The 19,244-nt window shown below is 47.7% G+C and overlaps 1 protein-coding gene across 4 annotated transcripts in view; it reads right to left on the bottom strand.

The window, feature by feature from the left end:
• Positions 1 to 2,187: 2,187 nt before the first annotated feature.
• COPS5 (COP9 signalosome subunit 5) overlaps positions 2,188 to 19,244 on the bottom strand; it is a 72,143-nt gene continuing 55,086 nt past the window's right edge. For 2 of the 4 annotated variants that reach the window (XM_085861292.1, XM_085861294.1), the window contains one exon: positions 13,706 to 13,989. In XM_085861292.1, the coding sequence (XP_085717418.1) occupies positions 13,896 to 13,989 (94 nt within the window). In that variant the 3' untranslated portion in view covers positions 13,706 to 13,895. Of the gene's footprint in view, positions 2,742 to 13,705; positions 13,990 to 19,244 lie in introns of those variants that run through there. The other 2 variants (XM_085861293.1, XM_085861291.1) reach the window with 2 other exon arrangements.

Below are 19,244 nucleotides of genomic sequence, written 5' to 3'. Positions count from 1 at the left end.
ACTGTCCCTGGACTCTGTGTCCTTTTCTCCTGACAAGGGGGAGAGCTTGCTTTCAAACCTCGAGTCAGATTCTGCAACCGGTCCAGACGGCATCAGCCCACGTGTCCTCAAAGCCTGCTCTTCTGCTCTTGCTCACCCTCTCTCTGTTCTATTCACCCTCTCATTTGCCCAAGGTCATCTGCCATCTGCTTGGAAATCTGCTAACATCACTGCCCTGCATAAAAAAGGTGCAAAAACAGATCCCTGTAACTACAGACCAATCAGCCTTCTCCCAATCATCAGCAAGGTTATGGAATCCATCATCGCTTCAGACATGAAATCCTTCCTCTTCTCCAATGGCTTGATTTCCGATCATCAATTTGGTTTCAGACCAGGTCACTCTACCCTGGATATGCTGCTTCTGCTCTCCCATCAATGGATGGAGGTCCTCAATGCCAGACAGGAAATCCGAGCCGTATCCCTGGACATATCACGTGCTTTTGACACAGTCTGGCACCCTGCCCTACTCACCAAACTCTCTTCCCATGGTATCCAAGGCCATCTCCACTCATGGCTCGCAGACTTCCTCTCCTGTCGCAGTCAACGTGTGGCCCTAAATGGAGTTCTTTCATCCCCTCTTCCTGTGCAGGCTGGAGTTCCTCAAGGTAGCGTTCTGGGCCCTGTTCTTTTTCTGGTTTTCATCAATGATCTCTCCGACTCTCTGGAAAATCCTCTATTTCTCTTTGCCGACGACTCCACCCTCTGCCGTACCATCTGTCATCCCTCAGACCGGCAAGCAGCAGCTTCTTCGCTCACTGCAGATCTGGACAAAATCACAAACTGGTCCAACACGTGGAACATGTCTTTCAATCCAGACAAATCTCACACTCTCACGATGTCTCTTCGAAAGGACCATTTAGAAAACCCCCCAATCCACTTTATCAACAATCCTCTGGAAGAAGTCATTTCTTTCAAGCTTCTGGGTCTCACTATCTGCCATGACCTTTCCTGGGAAAGTCACATTTCCAACCTCGCCTTAAAAGCCAGTCGCCGACTGGGAATCCTCCGTCGTGCAAACTCCTTCCTCAGCCCTCTTGAGCTCCTGACCACTTACAAAGCTTTTGTCCGTAGCCTGATGGAGTACTGCTCTCCCCTCTGGGCTGGTGCTCCTGCCTCCCACCTTTCTCGGCTTCACGCTGTCGAAACCAGGGCATTTAAGATCATCGGCATCTCCCGCAATGAAGCTGAGTCTTTGGGCCTCTCACTCAATCACCGCAGGTTGGTCGGTGGTCTTTGTCTTCTACCGACTCCTCTCCAGCCTTGCCCCCCTGCTCTCTCTGCGATTTGTCCCCACCACATTTCCACAGGGCGCTCAAGGTCTGCCAACAACCCCCTTCTGGTAAAACTACCAAAATCACTGCTCATCTTCACTCTTTCATTCCTATTTTTCCCCGCCTTTGGAATAAACTTCCTCACTCTATTCTTTCCAAGCCTGGTGTTGGCTTAGTGGTGAGGATGGTGGCTTGGGATCCCAGGGTCCTGAGTTCAAGCCCCATTGGCTGCTGAATTAACACCAGGGGGTTGACTCAGCCTGTCATCCTTCCGAGGTCGGCAAAATGAGTGCCAGTGTACTGGTCCCGGTGTATGCCCCGGTTAGAATAGGTGTACCATATCCCTGTGTGTCGTAAGAGGCGACCAGGGTTGGTGTCAGGAAGGGCATACGGCCATAAAACATTGCCTCAAGAAAAAGCCAAACCCCTGCACAGCAGGGAAAAATGGCTGTAAAAACGGTCATTTATTTATTTATTTACTCTATTCTTTCCCATTCTTCCCTCCAGGCTTTCAAAACAGCTGTTCACCACCACCTCTTATCTTCCCCCATCCAAATCCTCGATCTTTTCTACCCCCGATAATCCACCCAAGCCCACTTCCTTCAATTCCCCTGCTTTCCTTCCTGAAAGTCCCTGTAATGTCCATCTTCTCTTCGCCATGTTCCCCGTCCCATCCCCATCCCTCTCCCTTCCACAGTTCACCTAATGTGTCTGTTCCCCACTGTTTTGTCCCTTCCACTCCCGCCCCTCTTGTCTCATGCCCCCTTGCTGTGAGTTGTGTGTTAGCTCTAATACGAGCCTCGACAATGTATACAAAATAAAAATAAAAAAATATAAAAAATCACGGGCAGCAGTTATAAAGTGGCAGTTCGAGTTATGTCTCATATTAATTACTTAACACACCAGTACACAAAATACATTCCACAAAATGACACAAACAGCACACAAAGCAAGTCCTGGCGAGGGTCTGCAATCTGTGATTGCTCTTTTTCTAGTTATAACTGTGGACCTTTCGAGAGTGGTGGGAATTTCAGTCTGCATCAAGGTCACTGCGAGTGTGGAGGACACTGAGCAGGTAACGTCTTCTGGTGATGAGCAGCTCAAGCCAATGCCCAGACAGTTGCAAACACCACGACATAACACCTTTTGCTGATGTTTGTCCTGTGTTGGTAATGCAGAGCTTACTCTGGGCACAAAATCCAAGTGGCAGTTGCCTGTTCTGCTTGATCATGTCTTCGTCATGATGTCCAAAGCCAACAAGTCTTGTAAAACGAATTACTACATCATAATATCGTTGATGCACTATCAACACACACATGAGGGAGCATTCGATCTTGACCCTCAGCCGTCGAAACTTCACCTTTCAACATCAGCACCATACCCCATCGCAATGGTACAGAAAGAATGCGACGAACAAGGATGATCCTTGCGCTGCAAGACAACGGGGTAGGAAAATTAGAATGTGTAAAAGGTACTGGCAGCTGGCACACATTAGCATACTCTTTTCAAGGACAGGATTTGATTAGAGTTTCAATATTCCATATGCTTGTTTAAAAAAAAAAAAAAAGTACATTAATAAAAAAGGTTTAATATATAATAATGACTATATTTTACTACACTGTGTACATTACAAACCGTATGTAACGTACGATCAATGTAACACATTACTGTATGTACAATTGTACAAAATAAAACCAAACACTGCAATTTCCATAAATAAACGCCCCCAGACCCTTAGCATATCCCAAAGCGCCCCCAGGGCAGTTGTGGGTCAGTGCCCCCAGACCTCGAGCCCATTAGCACGTCTGACCTGGGCAGGTCCAGGGAGAGCGAACCCCGAGTTGGGTTGGTGGCCACGAACCAGCCAGCCGGTTTAATCATAGTATTAATCTATCTCGATCTCAGATCTCTGAGCGTGTGTTTGCAATTACAGGGAACCCTTCCGAGTCGGGTCTTTTCATCGCACACGATGATGTGCGCCATTGATGGCGGGCAAGACGACTAATGTCTACAAACCTGGGTGGTGTCGCTCAACAATGTTGGCTTATGGAGCTCGAGCTGGTGTTGGGTTCAAATCCAGAGAGAGAATTGTACGGCTAAAAGTGTCGTTCTGGTGGGTCACCAGATGTCGGTGCCGCATCAAGTACACCGTAACGTCGCAAGGTCACCAAACCGGCTGTTGCTAGAACTAATGTCCTTCGCCAAGAGTAGGCCGTTGCAAGAGGGTATTCCAGGGCAACTCGCTTCAAACTTATCGTTAGAATAATAATTGTTCACAGAACCTGCAATTGGCAAGCCAGGTGGGGACGTGACACACGCAGAGTGGGCCAAATGGTCTTTACCTGCTGTCTCGTCTTGGTTCGAATCCCATCTACCATAGGTGTTTGTCCATTTATTATTTTCTTACACGAGCTTTTCTCAGCTATAAACTCTCATCCCGGTGTTTCATCAAAATGTGTGTGGCGTCCCTCAGATGGACGTGAAACTTGGCGTCCCTTATGCTCAACATTTGTTCATGTTGGTGGATGTTAAATATCCCAGTGTCCTTCGTGAAGAGTAGGCGAATTATCGCCAGAACACCATTGTGATTGGCACTATGTATTGTGGAGTGACCGCTGGGGGGCGTGTTTCGGGGTGGCTGTTGCTGGAGGCCAAGATGGAGGTGTTCTGTGATAGCTCAGACCTTACTACGAACCCCGGTCAAATTCACTGCATTGAAGAAGAAGAAGAAATAAAACATCAACAGGAAGGAGGAGGAGGAGAAGGAGAAGAAGGAGGAGAAGGAGAAGGAGAAGGGGTCAGAATAGGGGATCACACGAGGTGGTGGTGCACTGCCTGCTTGAAGCCTTGCTTCAAGCAAGGCCTCCGGAAAGGAGTTCCATCGATTAGAGAAGCGAAGAACAAAGCAGTCAAGGTGTCCATCCAGTCAGTCTGGATTTTGGAAGATTAACCAGGAAGGATGTTCCTGGAAGAGAACGTGAATCCTGGAGTAGATGGGGAAGAATGAGGGAGCAACACTGGAGAAGAAGAGGTTAAAACAAAACACCCAGAGACCACCGAGCTGCCTCGAATGTGAAGGCAGCAGACCTTGTGCTTCAGCCTCATTGTGTTTGTGATTTCCCCAGTAAACAATCGAGGTGAGGCCCGATTGTTTACTGCGGAAACAAACTTTGTGGTTGAATATTTCCAGGATTCCAATCAATTATTTTGACAAACCAACGGATTATTATTTGGACGAGCGAGTTACCCGTGCCCGCAGGGGGTTCCAAAAGGGGTCGGGATGGAAACTGCAAAAATGCAAATGGCGTCTTGTGTCATGGAGCGGGCAAGCTGGGAACAACGATTCCCTTAAATTTCCGCATCTGATGCAAGTTAACTGTTCTAATGGCGGCGAGGAGCTCCTTTTGAAACCGTTTGTTCGATATTTGTAGCTTTTTGATGTCTCGGGTCCGTCGTTGAAATCTGTATTGATGTTGAAGCCGGTGACTGTAAATCGATGTTGTAGGATTTCCACGGTTTGGCGGTTTTGAGGAACAACTAACAAAGAGTCAACATGACGGGCTCTTTGCACACACAAAACTGAAGAGTCCTTCACAGCCTACGTTAAGCTGGCCCTCATCCCCTGGTCGAGAGGTCCACAGTATACTTTACAGGTTTACATATTCACGCCATATATGGCAGTACTAAAACCCCCCAACCTTCTAATATGGGTTGAGAGGTAGCGAGCTATATTGTTTGCAGCTTGCATCGGAAACGAATTACCAGAACACTGGTACTCATTTCACTGTCCTCGGAAGGATGACAGGCTGAGTCAACCCTACCTGGTGTTACTTCACCGGAATGACAGGAGCTCGAACTGAAGACCCTGAGATCTTAAGCCGGCCACCCTAACCGTTTAGCCCACGCCGGACTTGGTCGAGAGGTGATAGACCGCCTTGTCATATTCGGCCTCTTCGCGGTCTCCAGCCACCTCGACTTGCTGGAGGACATGTGAACTCGATATCGATTTCACTTTTTCCCTAAATGTGATCCAACATTTCTGGAGATGATCACGGATACATCATGAGGTCTTTTGGCTCTTCCACGCGTAATTCCTGGACCGTTGAACTAACGGCCCTCCTTTCGTTCTTCTCCGGCCGTTCTTTCATCCGAACCTTTCTGAACACAGAGATTGTTCTTTCTCAATCACAGATGAGATGATCGTTTCCGAAAATGTTGGGCACCATGAAACACTAATCTGAGCCAAAAGCCAGGATGAAACTGCAGGAGATAACTCAAAAACAGGCTCGAGACCATGGCACGTATCTGTGAATGACGTCAGTTATAATTGACATTTCCGACGTGTTAGTTATGAATGATAGTCAGGGCACTGCTTCATGATGTAGAGTGATTGGTTGCATGGTTATTGGACATTCATCAAATCACTTGAAGATGGCATGTGCTAGTAAACGAGTTTTTCCTTGTGGAATTCGATGATGAAAACATGACCCTGGCCACAGTCCCCCCCCCCCCCTCCAGCTACCTCCCTGGCCCTTGCCTGCAGAACCATCCTGGTCCATGTCCGCAATCTTCCCACTTGGTAAGGACAGTGGTTCCCAGTTAAAACTCGAGATAATCATCGATAGGTCTTCACCTGAACTCAATGACCTCTTCAAGATTCGCCAACGTCGGGTGTTTTCGACGCACAAATGACTTTTAGGATAAAGGATGTACTTTGGACTCGTGTTGGTGGCTTTCTTTAATTATCTCAACGAGTTGCTCGTTATTCATCCGACGATCGTATGCCTCCATTAACAATACATGAAGGGATTAACAATACATTAACAATACATCGATTCCCGGTGAGCCCGGGAAGAAACCAGGGATATCCCCACCCTCGTAGTACCCCCGTGACCCCAACAATATGAGTTGGAGTCTTCAAGTGATGAGGAGGATGAAATCCTATCGGTTTTACACCTGCATTGGCTGAGACAGAAGAAAACGTTGGGAAAGCCTCTCCACTATCCTCTTAAGGGGGTGTTAAATAGCATTCCAAGGGAGAGGGAGCAGTCACATGATGCCCTCTCTACCTTGGGAGGATACACCTGGGACACGATTGCTGCAAGGTCCCATTAAAACGTCTGACCTGAGTCGCTAACCACGCAGCCATATTTAGTCTGTGGCGTCTTCAATTTAGAATTTCCTTCCAGCCGATCATCTCATGGCATGAAGTAGCATTGTGTGAGGATATTACAACATCATACATCATTAAACACAAACAAACAAAGACAGGGCACAACAAGTATAAAGAGACCAAAATTGGAATACAACCACCCAAACTGAATTTATATTGATGCACAAAACATTCCCATGTCTCACTCTCCACCATCTTGCTTTTTTTTTTTCCACCTTCCTACACCCTGCCATCATTTTCGATCCTCTTTGCGAACCATCTCTCTCTTCCCACCCCTACCCTCAAACAAAAACACACACACACACACACACACACACACACACACGTTCAAGGAAGTTTGGAAGGTGAATAAGGGATGAACGTCAGTAACAGTCCGACTCGTACTACAGGTTAGCATCAAAAGGGGCCAAAGAGGCCTCTTCAGGATGAAGCATCTATCCTTCATCTTCTTGGATGCTCAAGCTTCCATCCCAGCCCACCAGAGACCTGCAAGGTCAATTTCTGGGCCAGAGTGGCTCAAGGAAACGGCATGTTCCCAAACTTCATCTCACATTGCCGAAGGGGGATCCTTTTGTGGTTGCAAATCTGCAAAACTGGTGAAAGTGTCGTTGCCAAGTATTTTCAAACGTGTGTTGACGAAGAAGATTATTAATATAATTCCATCTCCTTTTGCGGAGCCATCTTACACGTGAAACACTTTACGCACAACGGAATATACCCGGCAAGAGTTGAAGAGCGCCAATATTGTGCCAGTGATAGTTGGAGCAACAGGTGTGATGAAGAAGAACTTCACCGAGACCTTAAAACTATCCAGGGCAATATTGCTACAAACGAGCTACAATTGAAGGCTGTCCGATGTTTGGCGACGATAGTGAAAATAAACCTCGGAACAAAAATTTGAGAACAACAAAACCTCCATGAAAGCGAGGTCCATTACCGAAATGGAGATCCTGGGAGGACTCCGATCCCCCCTTCTGAAACCCGCAAATGGAGATACCAACCAACGAGAACACAACGTCGTGAGATGACGACGACGGTCAACACGTGAAGAAAACCCAGCAACTTACTTGCGACGGAATTCCTCGAGACAAGCTCGTCCGGATGCTCTATGTTTAAATGCCTTGCTGTCGTCTCGGAGGACCTCAGCCCGTATGGCTGGGTTGGCTTGGACGTCACGCTGTACGATAAACGAGCTTAACATGTGGTTGGTAAGTCTATCAGCACTCAAGGGGAGAAGTGTGCGATGGGCCCACAAGTTTTCACAAGTGGACATCATCACCAGCTTTGGACAGCATTCTTTCTCAATTGAAAAACACGTGAAAAAAAAGTGTAAACAGCTTAATTGAAAACACCTAAAAAAGAAAAAAAAAAAGTTAAACACGCGTGCTTCAGTCCGAGGACCAAAGTACATGGTCATACAAAGCTTATCGATTAATACGCAATGCACCTTTTTTGAAAACATAGTCGAGACTCGTGGAAGAGCTAGTACACTTAACGGATCGTCGGATCAGGACATAACAGGGTGGAAAAGAAACAGAGAGTGTGGAAACACCACCAGCAGAGTAGAAAGCCAAGATAGAGGTAAACTTGGACAAGGAAAGGGTGTGGGGAGGAATAGGGTGGGGGGGGGCAGGAGAGGATCCACAGGGTAGACAAGATGGATACAGAAGAAAACTCCAAGAAGGGAAAACTGGAGATTTTGAAGGAGGAGGGATTGGGGCGAGGGAAGGGGGTTAACGAGGGTGGAAAAGATCATGGTTTTGGATCGGGGATTATCTGAGATGGTGGTGAACAGCTGTCTTTGGTGAAAAGGACACTGGATTCGTGGCATACAATCGGCCGAGGCCCGAAGGCCAATACAGATGGTCGTACAAGAACCGATTATTGTTTCTGCCTTCAGACATCATCAGCAAGACAACCTTTAATTCTAAGAAAAAAAGTGCTCTTAAAGGTGAAACTACGAATGCAAAGGGCATTCCGATTCTGATGTATAATACTCGATTCGAGAGTGTTTGTTCTGCAGAATCAGTTTCTTGACGAGGATCATGCTGGGTGGTTTGCCATCCCTCTGCCAGCGGTAGTTAGGGTAGGAATTTGTAATTTGTTAATCGTGCAGGCGATAGCCCTCCACTCTTCAGAAGGAGACCGTGGCATCGTTAATGTCCACCAACTTATGCCGGCAAACGGGATTCCCATTTAGATGAATCACCCTGCCTGTGTAACACCAAGATGACAGCTGATGGTTGGTCGAGATTCGAACCCAGGCTCGACATCTTAGAGACGAATGTGCGTACCCCCAGAAAATCCTGCAAGCCCCCCCCAAAGGGCATTATCTACGGCAAAATAGGAGGTTTGCAATGGTTGCATGGGTTTTTGAGAAATTTTCAACTTTTACAAACAGTGTCAGACAGTGCTCTTTTGATTTTAAGAGAGAGGTTTGTTTTAACAGAAGGATTGCATAACAAGAATATTCTTAACCGAACTGCGATTCCACTACATATCAAAGCACCGAAGTATTATCGACAAAAGGTGACGAAAGGAATGAAGGGATAACGATTTATTTTCCCACACGCAAACCGCTGTGTAAGCATTGCTGCGAAGGACTGCGATCAATGAAGAAACAAACAAAGGCATCTAGGTATCGATATTTAGACAGACAATGGTAAATGGGAGAACAGGAGTCTGAGTGAGAAAGTCGGACAGTGGGAGAGTGACACAGACCGAGCGGACAAATGGGCGAATTGAGCGCACGCGGGTGGTCGTTGTACAGAGGGTGCCCTTAGGTGGTGTCCCCGACACGAGACGTCTGCGCGGCCATTAGTGAAGTGTGTGCGGTAAGGAATAGGTTGCCTGGCTGAACGGTCTGCTGGCACGGCCTTCCAGCTGGAAACCGTGAGATTTGAATTACGAGGATAGTTTTAAAACATTGGAGGAAGATAAGAGATTAATAACGTGGTGTTAAGGCAGAGGATGATGAAGAAAATATGGATGGCATAATCAGCACAAAAAGGAAAGGCAGCAAATGGGGTGCGGGTGAAGAAAGGTGGAAGGGGGGGGAAGGAGATGGAAAAGGGCTACATTGATGTTTGTGTTGCTTGTCCATGACCCTTGTCTACAAGTAAAATCAATTTGTTCTCTGTCGCCAGGGTCTGGGGTCAGGAAGGAGAGAGGGAGAAGCAAAGTGAAGAAAGGGATCCCCGGTGGAGAAAGAAACATTTGCGTTCTTGTGGTTTCGAGAGTGCAGTGGGGGGTATTGATTGGAGCATTCTTGAAGAACTTTGTGAAAAGTTTGAAACTTATGATCTGTATTACTGTCTTCCACTAATGCCCAAAATCTGCAGTGAGTTGGCCAAATTATTTCATTTTCTTGCTGTTGGTACAATGGCTTAGTTGAAAAAGACGTTAGATTCTTGGCATACAAACGTTGAGTAATGGGCCCTGAGCAAATGGTTGTGGATACAAATCCAGTTACGGGAGAGGAATATATGATTTGAACTCGAAGCATGGGGAAACCAACACAATCTCAGGAGATTAACATTGCTGACATCAGATTTGTCAGTTAAAACTGACAAATCAGGGAGTGAGTAATCTGCTTGCCCTGTCGAGTCTACGAGTCCACATACGATGCCAGTCATCACTCTGTGGATGACTCTAAAATGGCTCAGGGCAACTTGGGATGGGCTGAAAAATGCTGTCTATAAAAAGGCAGTGGAACCCACTGATGTTATTTTTTAATCACAAACACAACCCTCCAAAAATGTGAGAGTTTACAAGGACAACGATTTAAGCTTAAGGAATGAAACTGTTTTTAATCAGTGAAAAAAAATTGAGACTTAACATCAGGGAGGAAGGCAAAGAAACACCAGGTATTAATATGTCCTCGAGAAAGTGGAGTGGAGGGTTACGAAGAGGTAATGGGGCCTGGGTGAATGGGGTACATCAGTGCTCATTATTAATGGATAATGAGACCTAAACCGAGCAGGATGAACGTTAAGCGAGTGTTTTCACACAATACAAATGCAGTGTTCACCTCGTCCAAACCCACGGAGTGTTCACCTCGTCCAAACCCACGGAGTGTTCACCTCGTCCAAACCCACGGAGTGTTCACCTCGTCCAAACCCACGGAGTGTTCACATAATCCAAACCCACGGAGTGTTCACATAATCCAAACCCACGGAGTGTTCACATAATCTAAACCCATGGAGTGTTCACATAATCTAAACCCACGGAGTGTTCACATAATCTAAACCCATGGAGTGTTCACATAATCTAAACCCATGAAGTGTTCACATAATCTAAACTCATGAAGTGTTCACATAATCCAAACCCACAGAGTGTTCACATTATCTAAACCCATGGAGTGTTCACATAATCTAAACCCACGGAGTGTTCACATAATCTAAACCAATGGAGTGTTCAACATAATCTAAACCCATGGAGTGTTCACATAATCTAAACCCATGGAGTGTTCACATTATCTAAACCCATGGAGTGTTCACATTATCTAAACCCATGGGGTGTTCACATAATCTAAACCCATGGGGTGTTCACATAATCTAAACCCATGGGGTGTTCACATAATCTAAACCCATGGGGTGTTCACATAATCTAAACCCATGAAGTGTTCACATTATCGAAACCCAAGAAGTGTTCACATAATCTAAACCCATGGGGTGTTCACATTATGTAAACCCATGAAGTGTTCACATAATCTAAACCCATGGAGTGTTCACATTATGTAAACCCATGAAGTGTTCACATAATCTAAACCCACGGAGTGTTCGCATAATCTAAACCCATGGAGTGTTCGCATAATGTAAACCCATGAACTGTTCACATAATCTAAACCAATGGAGTGTTCAACATAATCTAAACCCATGGAGTGTTCACATAATCTAAACCCATGGAGTGTTCACATAATCTAAATCCACAGAGTCTTCACATAGTGCACACCATGGGATGGTCACCTAATCCAAACCTAGACATCTTCACGTAATCTGAACCCATGGAGTCTTCATAAAATAAAAACCCAGAGAGTCTTCTTATAATCAAAATGGAGTAGGGTTTCACGAACCACCAATCAAAACCCAGTAAGTCTCCATATAATCCAAAGCCACGAGGCCTTAATGTAACTAAACCCAGTGGCCTACCCAGACTCGACCAGGCCAAACCAAATCCCACAGGTCTCACCCAGCCAAAGTCCAGCAAGTACATCCTCGACAACATATCTTGAACATGCTTTGCCATCGCGATGACAGTGGTACAATAATTATTTTATTTGCAGGTTTAAATACAAGCGAGATGGTTGAATTATCAGTTTATCTTCACCGTGGTTCCCATTCATCTCGATGTCAAAAGTCACTGCTCGCATTTATTTCTTGATTTTTGGATGGATATCGAAATATCTATCCATGCATTTATTTATTTACCCGTGTATTTATTTTACTGAGTGTTTATATTCCCTGCACACGGACGCCATGACAGCTGTCTCTCATTCTGCCCATCGGCCAGGGGCGAGTGAACGTGCCCGCCTTGTGTAGAAAATCAACAAACAGCGCGAGGCCTTCTCCCCGCCTCACGGGCGGTCGACCACTCGGGCCTCACGTTTATGTAAGCACTTTGTGAAAATTCCGCCCGGGAGTTCACATTCCATTCTCGTTCTGTCGGCACAAGAACGGTTCGTCAAAATGGATGAGCTTTGCTTGCACCGGACGAGCCAACCAAACAGCGCACCTTCTCCCTCTGGCGGCCGAATGTGACGCCGATAAAAGTTTCCGGCACGTTCTCCGTCCTCGAAAAGAAACGACTTCACGAGCAAATTAAAAGGTGATGGAAATGCCTTAAATTCCTCGTCATTATTCCACTGAAAGGTGTACAAATACAGGTGAGGTGCTATTTTGCAAGGACGAACTGTGACAAAATAGATAAATAACTCAAGAAATAAAAACCCGCACAAGGCAAATACAAAATAATTTTGAAGATCAATTAAAGATCTTTGCATATCAATGACCTAAGGCCAAAAAAAAAAAATGTTGCATTGGCGTAACCCGTCCGACCCTAAAAATTCCGCCGACCCTACGTTTTTTTTTTGTTGTTTTGCTATCGATTTCAAGTATCTTGTTGATTGCGATCGCGATCGCAAAAACCCGGAAGTGTTTCGGACAGAACCCGCCGACAAAAAGGGTGGTACTCGAGCCGGGGGAGATTTTGGGAGGGATTTATTAGGATTTATTAAATTTTTGGATTTATTATCCAAAAATTTTGGGATTTATTAGGAAAAAAAAAAAAAAAAAAAAAAAGATCCCGACCGACCTACCCTATTTTTCAGTGACCCGTTACGCCAATGCAACATTTTTTTTTTTGGCCTAATTGTTCATTCCAAAATATGAAGCAATGTGATACATCAAAACAAACACGTATCGATCATTTCAGATGTTGAACATTGTATCGTACAATGTTGGTGTTCTGTTATTGTGGTGTCTTACGATTGTAGGAATTTTGCAATTTGGCCAGGGTACCAGAACAAAGGCCCATTTATTTATTCACTTATTTATTATATTTTTCACCGGCACAGTGGGATCTTGACCATCGACCAGCGAACAAGTGCGAGCGGACGGGAACAAACCCCTCCAGAGGATGGCGCCCTCCTTTTTGAAAGACTGTCCAGTGAAACCTCAGGATGGTGGTTCATAGTTAAGCAGGGACTCAAACCCAGAGGTGGAATCTCAAAGGCAAGAATGTTCCTTCTGAGGCGTGCTCCTTAGCCTGATTAGAAAGATTACCTTTGGAAAAAATATAAAATCAACCCGAGCATCCAAACCCGTTACTTCCCTTCCTCCAAACCTCCTTCCCTTCTTCTTTCCCTTTTCTCCATCCCAATCCCCGATCCCACACACCCAACATTTCTCCGCTATCCTCAGTGTTTCCAAATCCTTTTCTCAATAATTTTTCCCAAACTTAAATCTCAAACACCCCAGCCCCTCTTGTGCAAACAGGTGGAGCCCAAAGTCCCCCCCCCCTTCTCCCCAAGCGAATCTGGAATGCACCGTTTACACATTCACTATGGGGTTCTCTTGGGCATTATATCACCAAGTGATGGTAGACAAGAGTATTTAGTGCGTCCTTAAAGGAGTCGTACACAAAGCTGCAGCAGTATCAACTCACACCACTCAACACCCTGCAACACACAAACAGGATGGTTCGAAGTAAGAAGACACTTGGATACGCCACTGCATTTTTATTGAGGCTGCAAGGATCTCGGCAAAAAAAAAGCGCCAAAAGGAAGTCGAGTTTGTGGTCACAATGAAGGTTTCACTACTTTGCTCAAACACAGTGGATAATGCGTGCACAGAAAATATTTTGAATCAGAAGGAAGGAAGTGACAGTTGGAAGGAAATGAAGAAAAGGATCACCTAGCCACTGCTTGTATTGCCGATCTGGTTAAAAAGCTTGTCTTTTATGACTTGAGACATGAGCCCATGGATAACTTCGATTGTCGTTTTACAACTGGGGAGGTATGGGGCAGAGGAGGATGGGAAAATAATTAGTGGGACCAAATTAAATTATGGGAAGGACAGGCACAGAGGGCGCAGGAGGACAGAGACAGAGGGGGAGGGACGGATAGGGACAGAGGGCGCGGGACGGACAGGGACAGAGGGCGCGGGAGGACAGGGACAGAGGGCGCGGGACGGACAGGGACAGAGGGGGCGGGACAGAGACGGGGCGAGCGGGACAGAGACGGGGCGAGCGGGACAGAGACGGGGCGAGCGGGACAGAGACGGGGCGAGCGGGACAGAGACGGGGCGAGCGGGACAGAGACGGGGCGAGCGGGACAGAGACGGGGCGAGCGGGACAGAGACGGGGCGAGCGGGACAGAGACGGGGCGAGCGGGACAGAGACGGGGCGAGCGGGACAGAGACGGGGCGAGCGGGACAGAGACGGGGCGAGCGGGACAGAGACGGGGCGAGCGGGACAGAGACGGGGCGAGCGGGACAGAGACGGGGCGAGCGGGACAGAGACGGGGCGAGCGGGACAGAGACGGGGCGAGCGGGACAGAGACGGGGCGAGCGGGACAGAGACGGGGCGAGCGGGACAGAGACGGGGCGAGCGGGACAGAGACGGGGCGAGCGGGACAGAGACGGGGCGAGCGGGACAGAGACGGGGCGAGCGGGACAGAGACGGGGCGAGCGGGACAGAGACGGGGCGAGCGGGACAGAGACGGGGCGAGCGGGACAGAGACGGGGCGAGCGGGACAGAGACGGGGCGAGCGGGACAGAGACGGGGCGAGCGGGACAGAGACGGGGCGAGCGGGACAGAGACGGGCGAGCGGGACAGAGACGGGCGAGCGGGACAGAGACGGGGCGAGCGGGACAGAGACGGGGCGAGCGGGACAGAGACGGGGCGAGCGGGACAGAGACGGGGCGAGCGGGACAGAGACGGGGCGAGCGGGACAGAGACGGGGCGAGCGGGACAGAGACGGGGCGAGCGGGACAGAGACGGGGCGAGCGGGACAGAGACGGGGCGAGCGGGACAGAGACGGGGCGAGCGGGACAGAGACGGGGCGAGCGGGACAGAGACGGGGCGAGCGGGACAGAGACGGGGCGAGCGGGACAGAGACGGGGCGAGCGGGACAGAGACAGGGGGAGCGGGACAGAGACGGGGCGAGCGGGACAGAGACGGGGCGAGCGGGACAGAGACGGGGCGAGCGGGACAGAGACGGGGCGAGCGGGACAGAGACGGGGCGAGCGGGACAGAGACAGGGCGAGCGGGACAGAGACAGGGCGAGCGGGACAGAGACAGGGCGAGCGGGACAGAGACAGGGCGAGCGGGACAGAGAGAGAGCACGCGGGACAGAGAGAGCACGCGGGACAGAGAGAGAGCACGCGGGACAGAGAGAGAGCACGCGGGACAGAGACAGAGCACGCGGGACGGAGACAGAGCACGCGGGACAGAGACAGAGCACGCGGGACAGAGACAGAGCACGCGGGACAGAGACAGAGCATGCGGGACAGAGACAGAGCACGCGGGACAGAGACAGAGCATGCGGGACAGAGACAGAGCACGCGGGACAGAGACAGAGCGCGCGGGACAGAGACGGAGCGCGCGGGACAGACGGAGCGCGCGGGACAGAGACGGAGCGCGCAGGACAGAGACAGCTCACGGCACAGAGACAGAGTGCGCGGGACAGACACAGAGCTCACGGGACAGAGACAGAGCGCATGGGACAGAGACAGAGCGCGCGGGACAGAGACAGAGCGCGCGGGACAGAGACAGAGCGCGCAGGACAGAGACAGAGCGCGCAGGACAGAGACAGAGCGCGCGGGACAGAGACAGAGCGCGCGGGACAGACAGAGCGCGCGGGACAGAGACAGAGCGCGCGGGACAGAGACAGAGCGCGCGGGACAGAGACAGAGCGTGCGGGACAGAGACAGGATGAGCGGGACAGAGACAGGATGAGCGGGACAGAGACAGGATGAGCGGGACAGAGACAGGGCGAGCGGGACAGAGACAGGATGAGCGGGACAGACAGAGCGCGCGGGACAGAGACAGGGCGAGCGAGACAGAGACACACACATGAAATAAAGAGGAAAGTGGTCAAAAGGACATGGTATGGGTCAGCTCCCAGGTTCAAAGGCAAATGATTGACGGTACCAAAGCACCGAGCAGACTGGACCGATTACACTCCTGTTGGGTGAACGAAAAGGAAACCATGAAGGTGATAAAAAAAATAAATTACCAATGATTGTTCTGATGTGATGGATGAAATAAATAAGAAAGCGGAGGCAGTTTTCTAAGTTATAATTAAGATGAATATTAATTATATCACCAAGTGGCAGAGACACTGAAGGACTGCTTTCCGGGCACCCACTCTCACTCCCAAACAAACAAACAAATTTTATAAATATACAACAATATATAACGCATAACTGTGCATGTACATTTGGGTACTGAATGGTGGCACCGTTATTGTTCAACCCGAGGTGAGGCACGGGTGTGAAAGTGACGATATGAGAGCGAGCGAATGAACTACTGTAATGGATGAAAGGTGTGATTGGGGCTTGATTATGCAGGAATAATGTGATCGTGTGGGAATAATGAGGTTCATGGCTCACACAGGGTGAACACATATCACAGGTTTCTTCATCTTGAACTGTGCATGAGTTCAAGTTCCACAGTCGCTTCCAAGTCACCAATAAATGAGGACAATAATTGGTATGTTTAAGGGTGTGTTGATGCTGGGGGGAGAGGGAGCGCTGATCCAGGGGTGGGGGGCACCGTTCAATGGAGGGCGTGCCTGGCTCGGAGGGTGGGTCATTGGCTCTGGGGGAGAGGAAGTCTCGACTTGGGGGGGGGGGTGAGTCAGCTTGGGGGGAGGGCACGCGAGTTTCGGAGGGGTACGGGTGTGGACGCAACAGCTTTAAAGGGGGGACACACCGGTGCGGGGAGTGATGTAAGGGTGTGCGATGGCGAGATAGTATGCATCTATGCAGGCACAGTCACCGATGATTCAACAAATAAAACACAACATACCAACATACAGACATCCTCTCACATAACTAACAAGGAAACAAATCATTAAAAACAAATCATTGTTTTCTGCCGATTGCATCCTTTACAGTAATATGTGACATTTTGCCACTCACAATAGTTTTGGAGCTTGCTTAATAAGCTTCACGCTGAATGTAATATTGTTAACGCAAGGTAATTCCGGTTTACAAATAGATGTCAGAAAAGCGATCGTTCTCATCTACAATGACCGTCGTAGGTCTTATTTTTGCACTTTTTTTGGTGTCATCTGCGTTTTAATGCACGTGTGATCGATAGTGAAACACCATTCTTGCCATCAATCATGTGATCCAAAAAGTAAATAATAATCCATGACCTATTTGAGAATGGGCAGAATATTTGACAATATAAACGAAACAATCGCTTTCGAAGTGGAAGAGGCTGAACAAAGTTTTTTGTCCTGCAATTTCCTTGGGCAGACAAAAACATGTTCCACGTTTGCTTAGTCTCATCCATTACGTTGCAGGAATGTTGAATTAACACGGGAGCTAGTCAAGTAGTTCAGAGGGAGTATTCTCGACTCTGAAAATTTGGGTTTGATTGCCATCGCAGCTATAAAGCCCCATTCTGGAAATTGATAGGATCATACAGAGGGTGATGCATCAATGAGTATGCTTGCCAGCTGTCCCATTTGCTGCAGACGTTTGATGACTATGGACAAATCGATACAGCATATGGGATTTGGACTTGGGGTGGCAGCATCGTGACCCGTGTGCTCAAGTGCGAATCCGAACAGGTAAACTCTTTTTGTTAAAAAAGAAAATCAAACAGGTGCACAAGTGCGATGTCAGACCAATGGATAAAGGCGTTATGACGCATCATAGCTATAGTTGGTTTGACATCGCAAATATAAAGCGGTTTACCCATGCATCGAACCTTTGTAATCGTTTCATAGCTTCTTGGCCTTATGTCGTTACTCCTGTGGATGTTCAACAGAGATAAGTCTTCGATCGAAGCAAGTCGAGCGTACTCGAATCGGGTTCAATCGGTCAGGAGTCAAGACGACTGCGCTCCTTCACGTAAAAATGATAACGATGTTGCGTTCAAGTGTCTTGAGGAATGTCCAACGGGAAGACAAACGTCAGCGGATCCGGCGCGTCTCAATGCAACAAGAGTTAAGGCAGTTATCATCTCATGCCTGAGGCCACTATGTTTGATGATATTTTCTGTCAGGGATATCAATGGAGTTTGCAAAGAGTGATTTCTTATGGGCACCATCCCAGGCCAAGACGCACAGCACGGGGTCAAAGTTCATGTCCACCTCAAAGTTTGGGTGAAAAACACACCAAGGGAAGCAGAAATCTATCAAGCAAATCATCGGCATATTTTTATTTGAAACAAGGAGCTGATACTCAAGATCCTCTGCCTTTTGGGTGGTACGAGGAATATATATATATATATATATATATATATATATATATATATATATATATATATATATATATATATATATATATATATATATATATATATATATATATATATATATATATATATATATATATATATATATATATATATATATATATATGCGCAATATGAAAGCTAAATATTTTACGTTTTTTGAAATATTGTGTACATCAAAGTACACGGACAGATAATTATCAGTTGGTCGGTCAGTCAGTCAGATGGAACTCATTTTAATGCCCCCCCCCCCCCGTTTTAGATCAGAGATGGAGCTTTTTCATCCACCATCAGGCTTTTTCATCAACACTGGGGCGGGGGACAAAAACAGAGTGAAATATTGTTATGTTTGTGGGGTAGACGGAGGAATTTCATCGGAAAGATAGGATTGTATTGAGTTGCTTGGTCCGTGGATGTGTAGGAGACATCTCAATGTAAATTAAGTCGGGAAACTGTGAGCGTAAGTGTTACGTGTCACCACACGGGGGATGGTGCTGTGTTAAATTAGGTAGAGCTTAAGGATAATTTTTCTCAGTATGTGATTGCCCCCCTGTGACCATTTCCTATACTTTTGCATTTCAAAACCGGCAATAAAAGGGATCACGTCCTTAAAACAACAACAACCGAACTGCATGTCCAAGCAGGCGAGAAACTCCGCCTCCAGCATATCACGGCCCCGGAGTGGATGATTGATGGGCGTGACGTCAGAGTGGAGGAGAGTTAGGTGAGGATGAGTCTCGCGTTGTGCGAGAAGAAGGCAGTCAAGACGAAGTTTCGGAGCAGGGCAGAAG

The sequence above is a fragment of the Eptatretus burgeri genome, chromosome 17, assembly GCF_056783735.1.
Source record: "Eptatretus burgeri isolate ZD-2024b chromosome 17, Ebu_testis_v1, whole genome shotgun sequence".
Classification (NCBI taxonomy): domain Eukaryota; kingdom Metazoa; phylum Chordata; class Myxini; order Myxiniformes; family Myxinidae; genus Eptatretus; species Eptatretus burgeri.
Note: the sequence above shows the minus strand (reverse complement) of the source record. Positions and strands in the feature narration are given on the sequence as shown.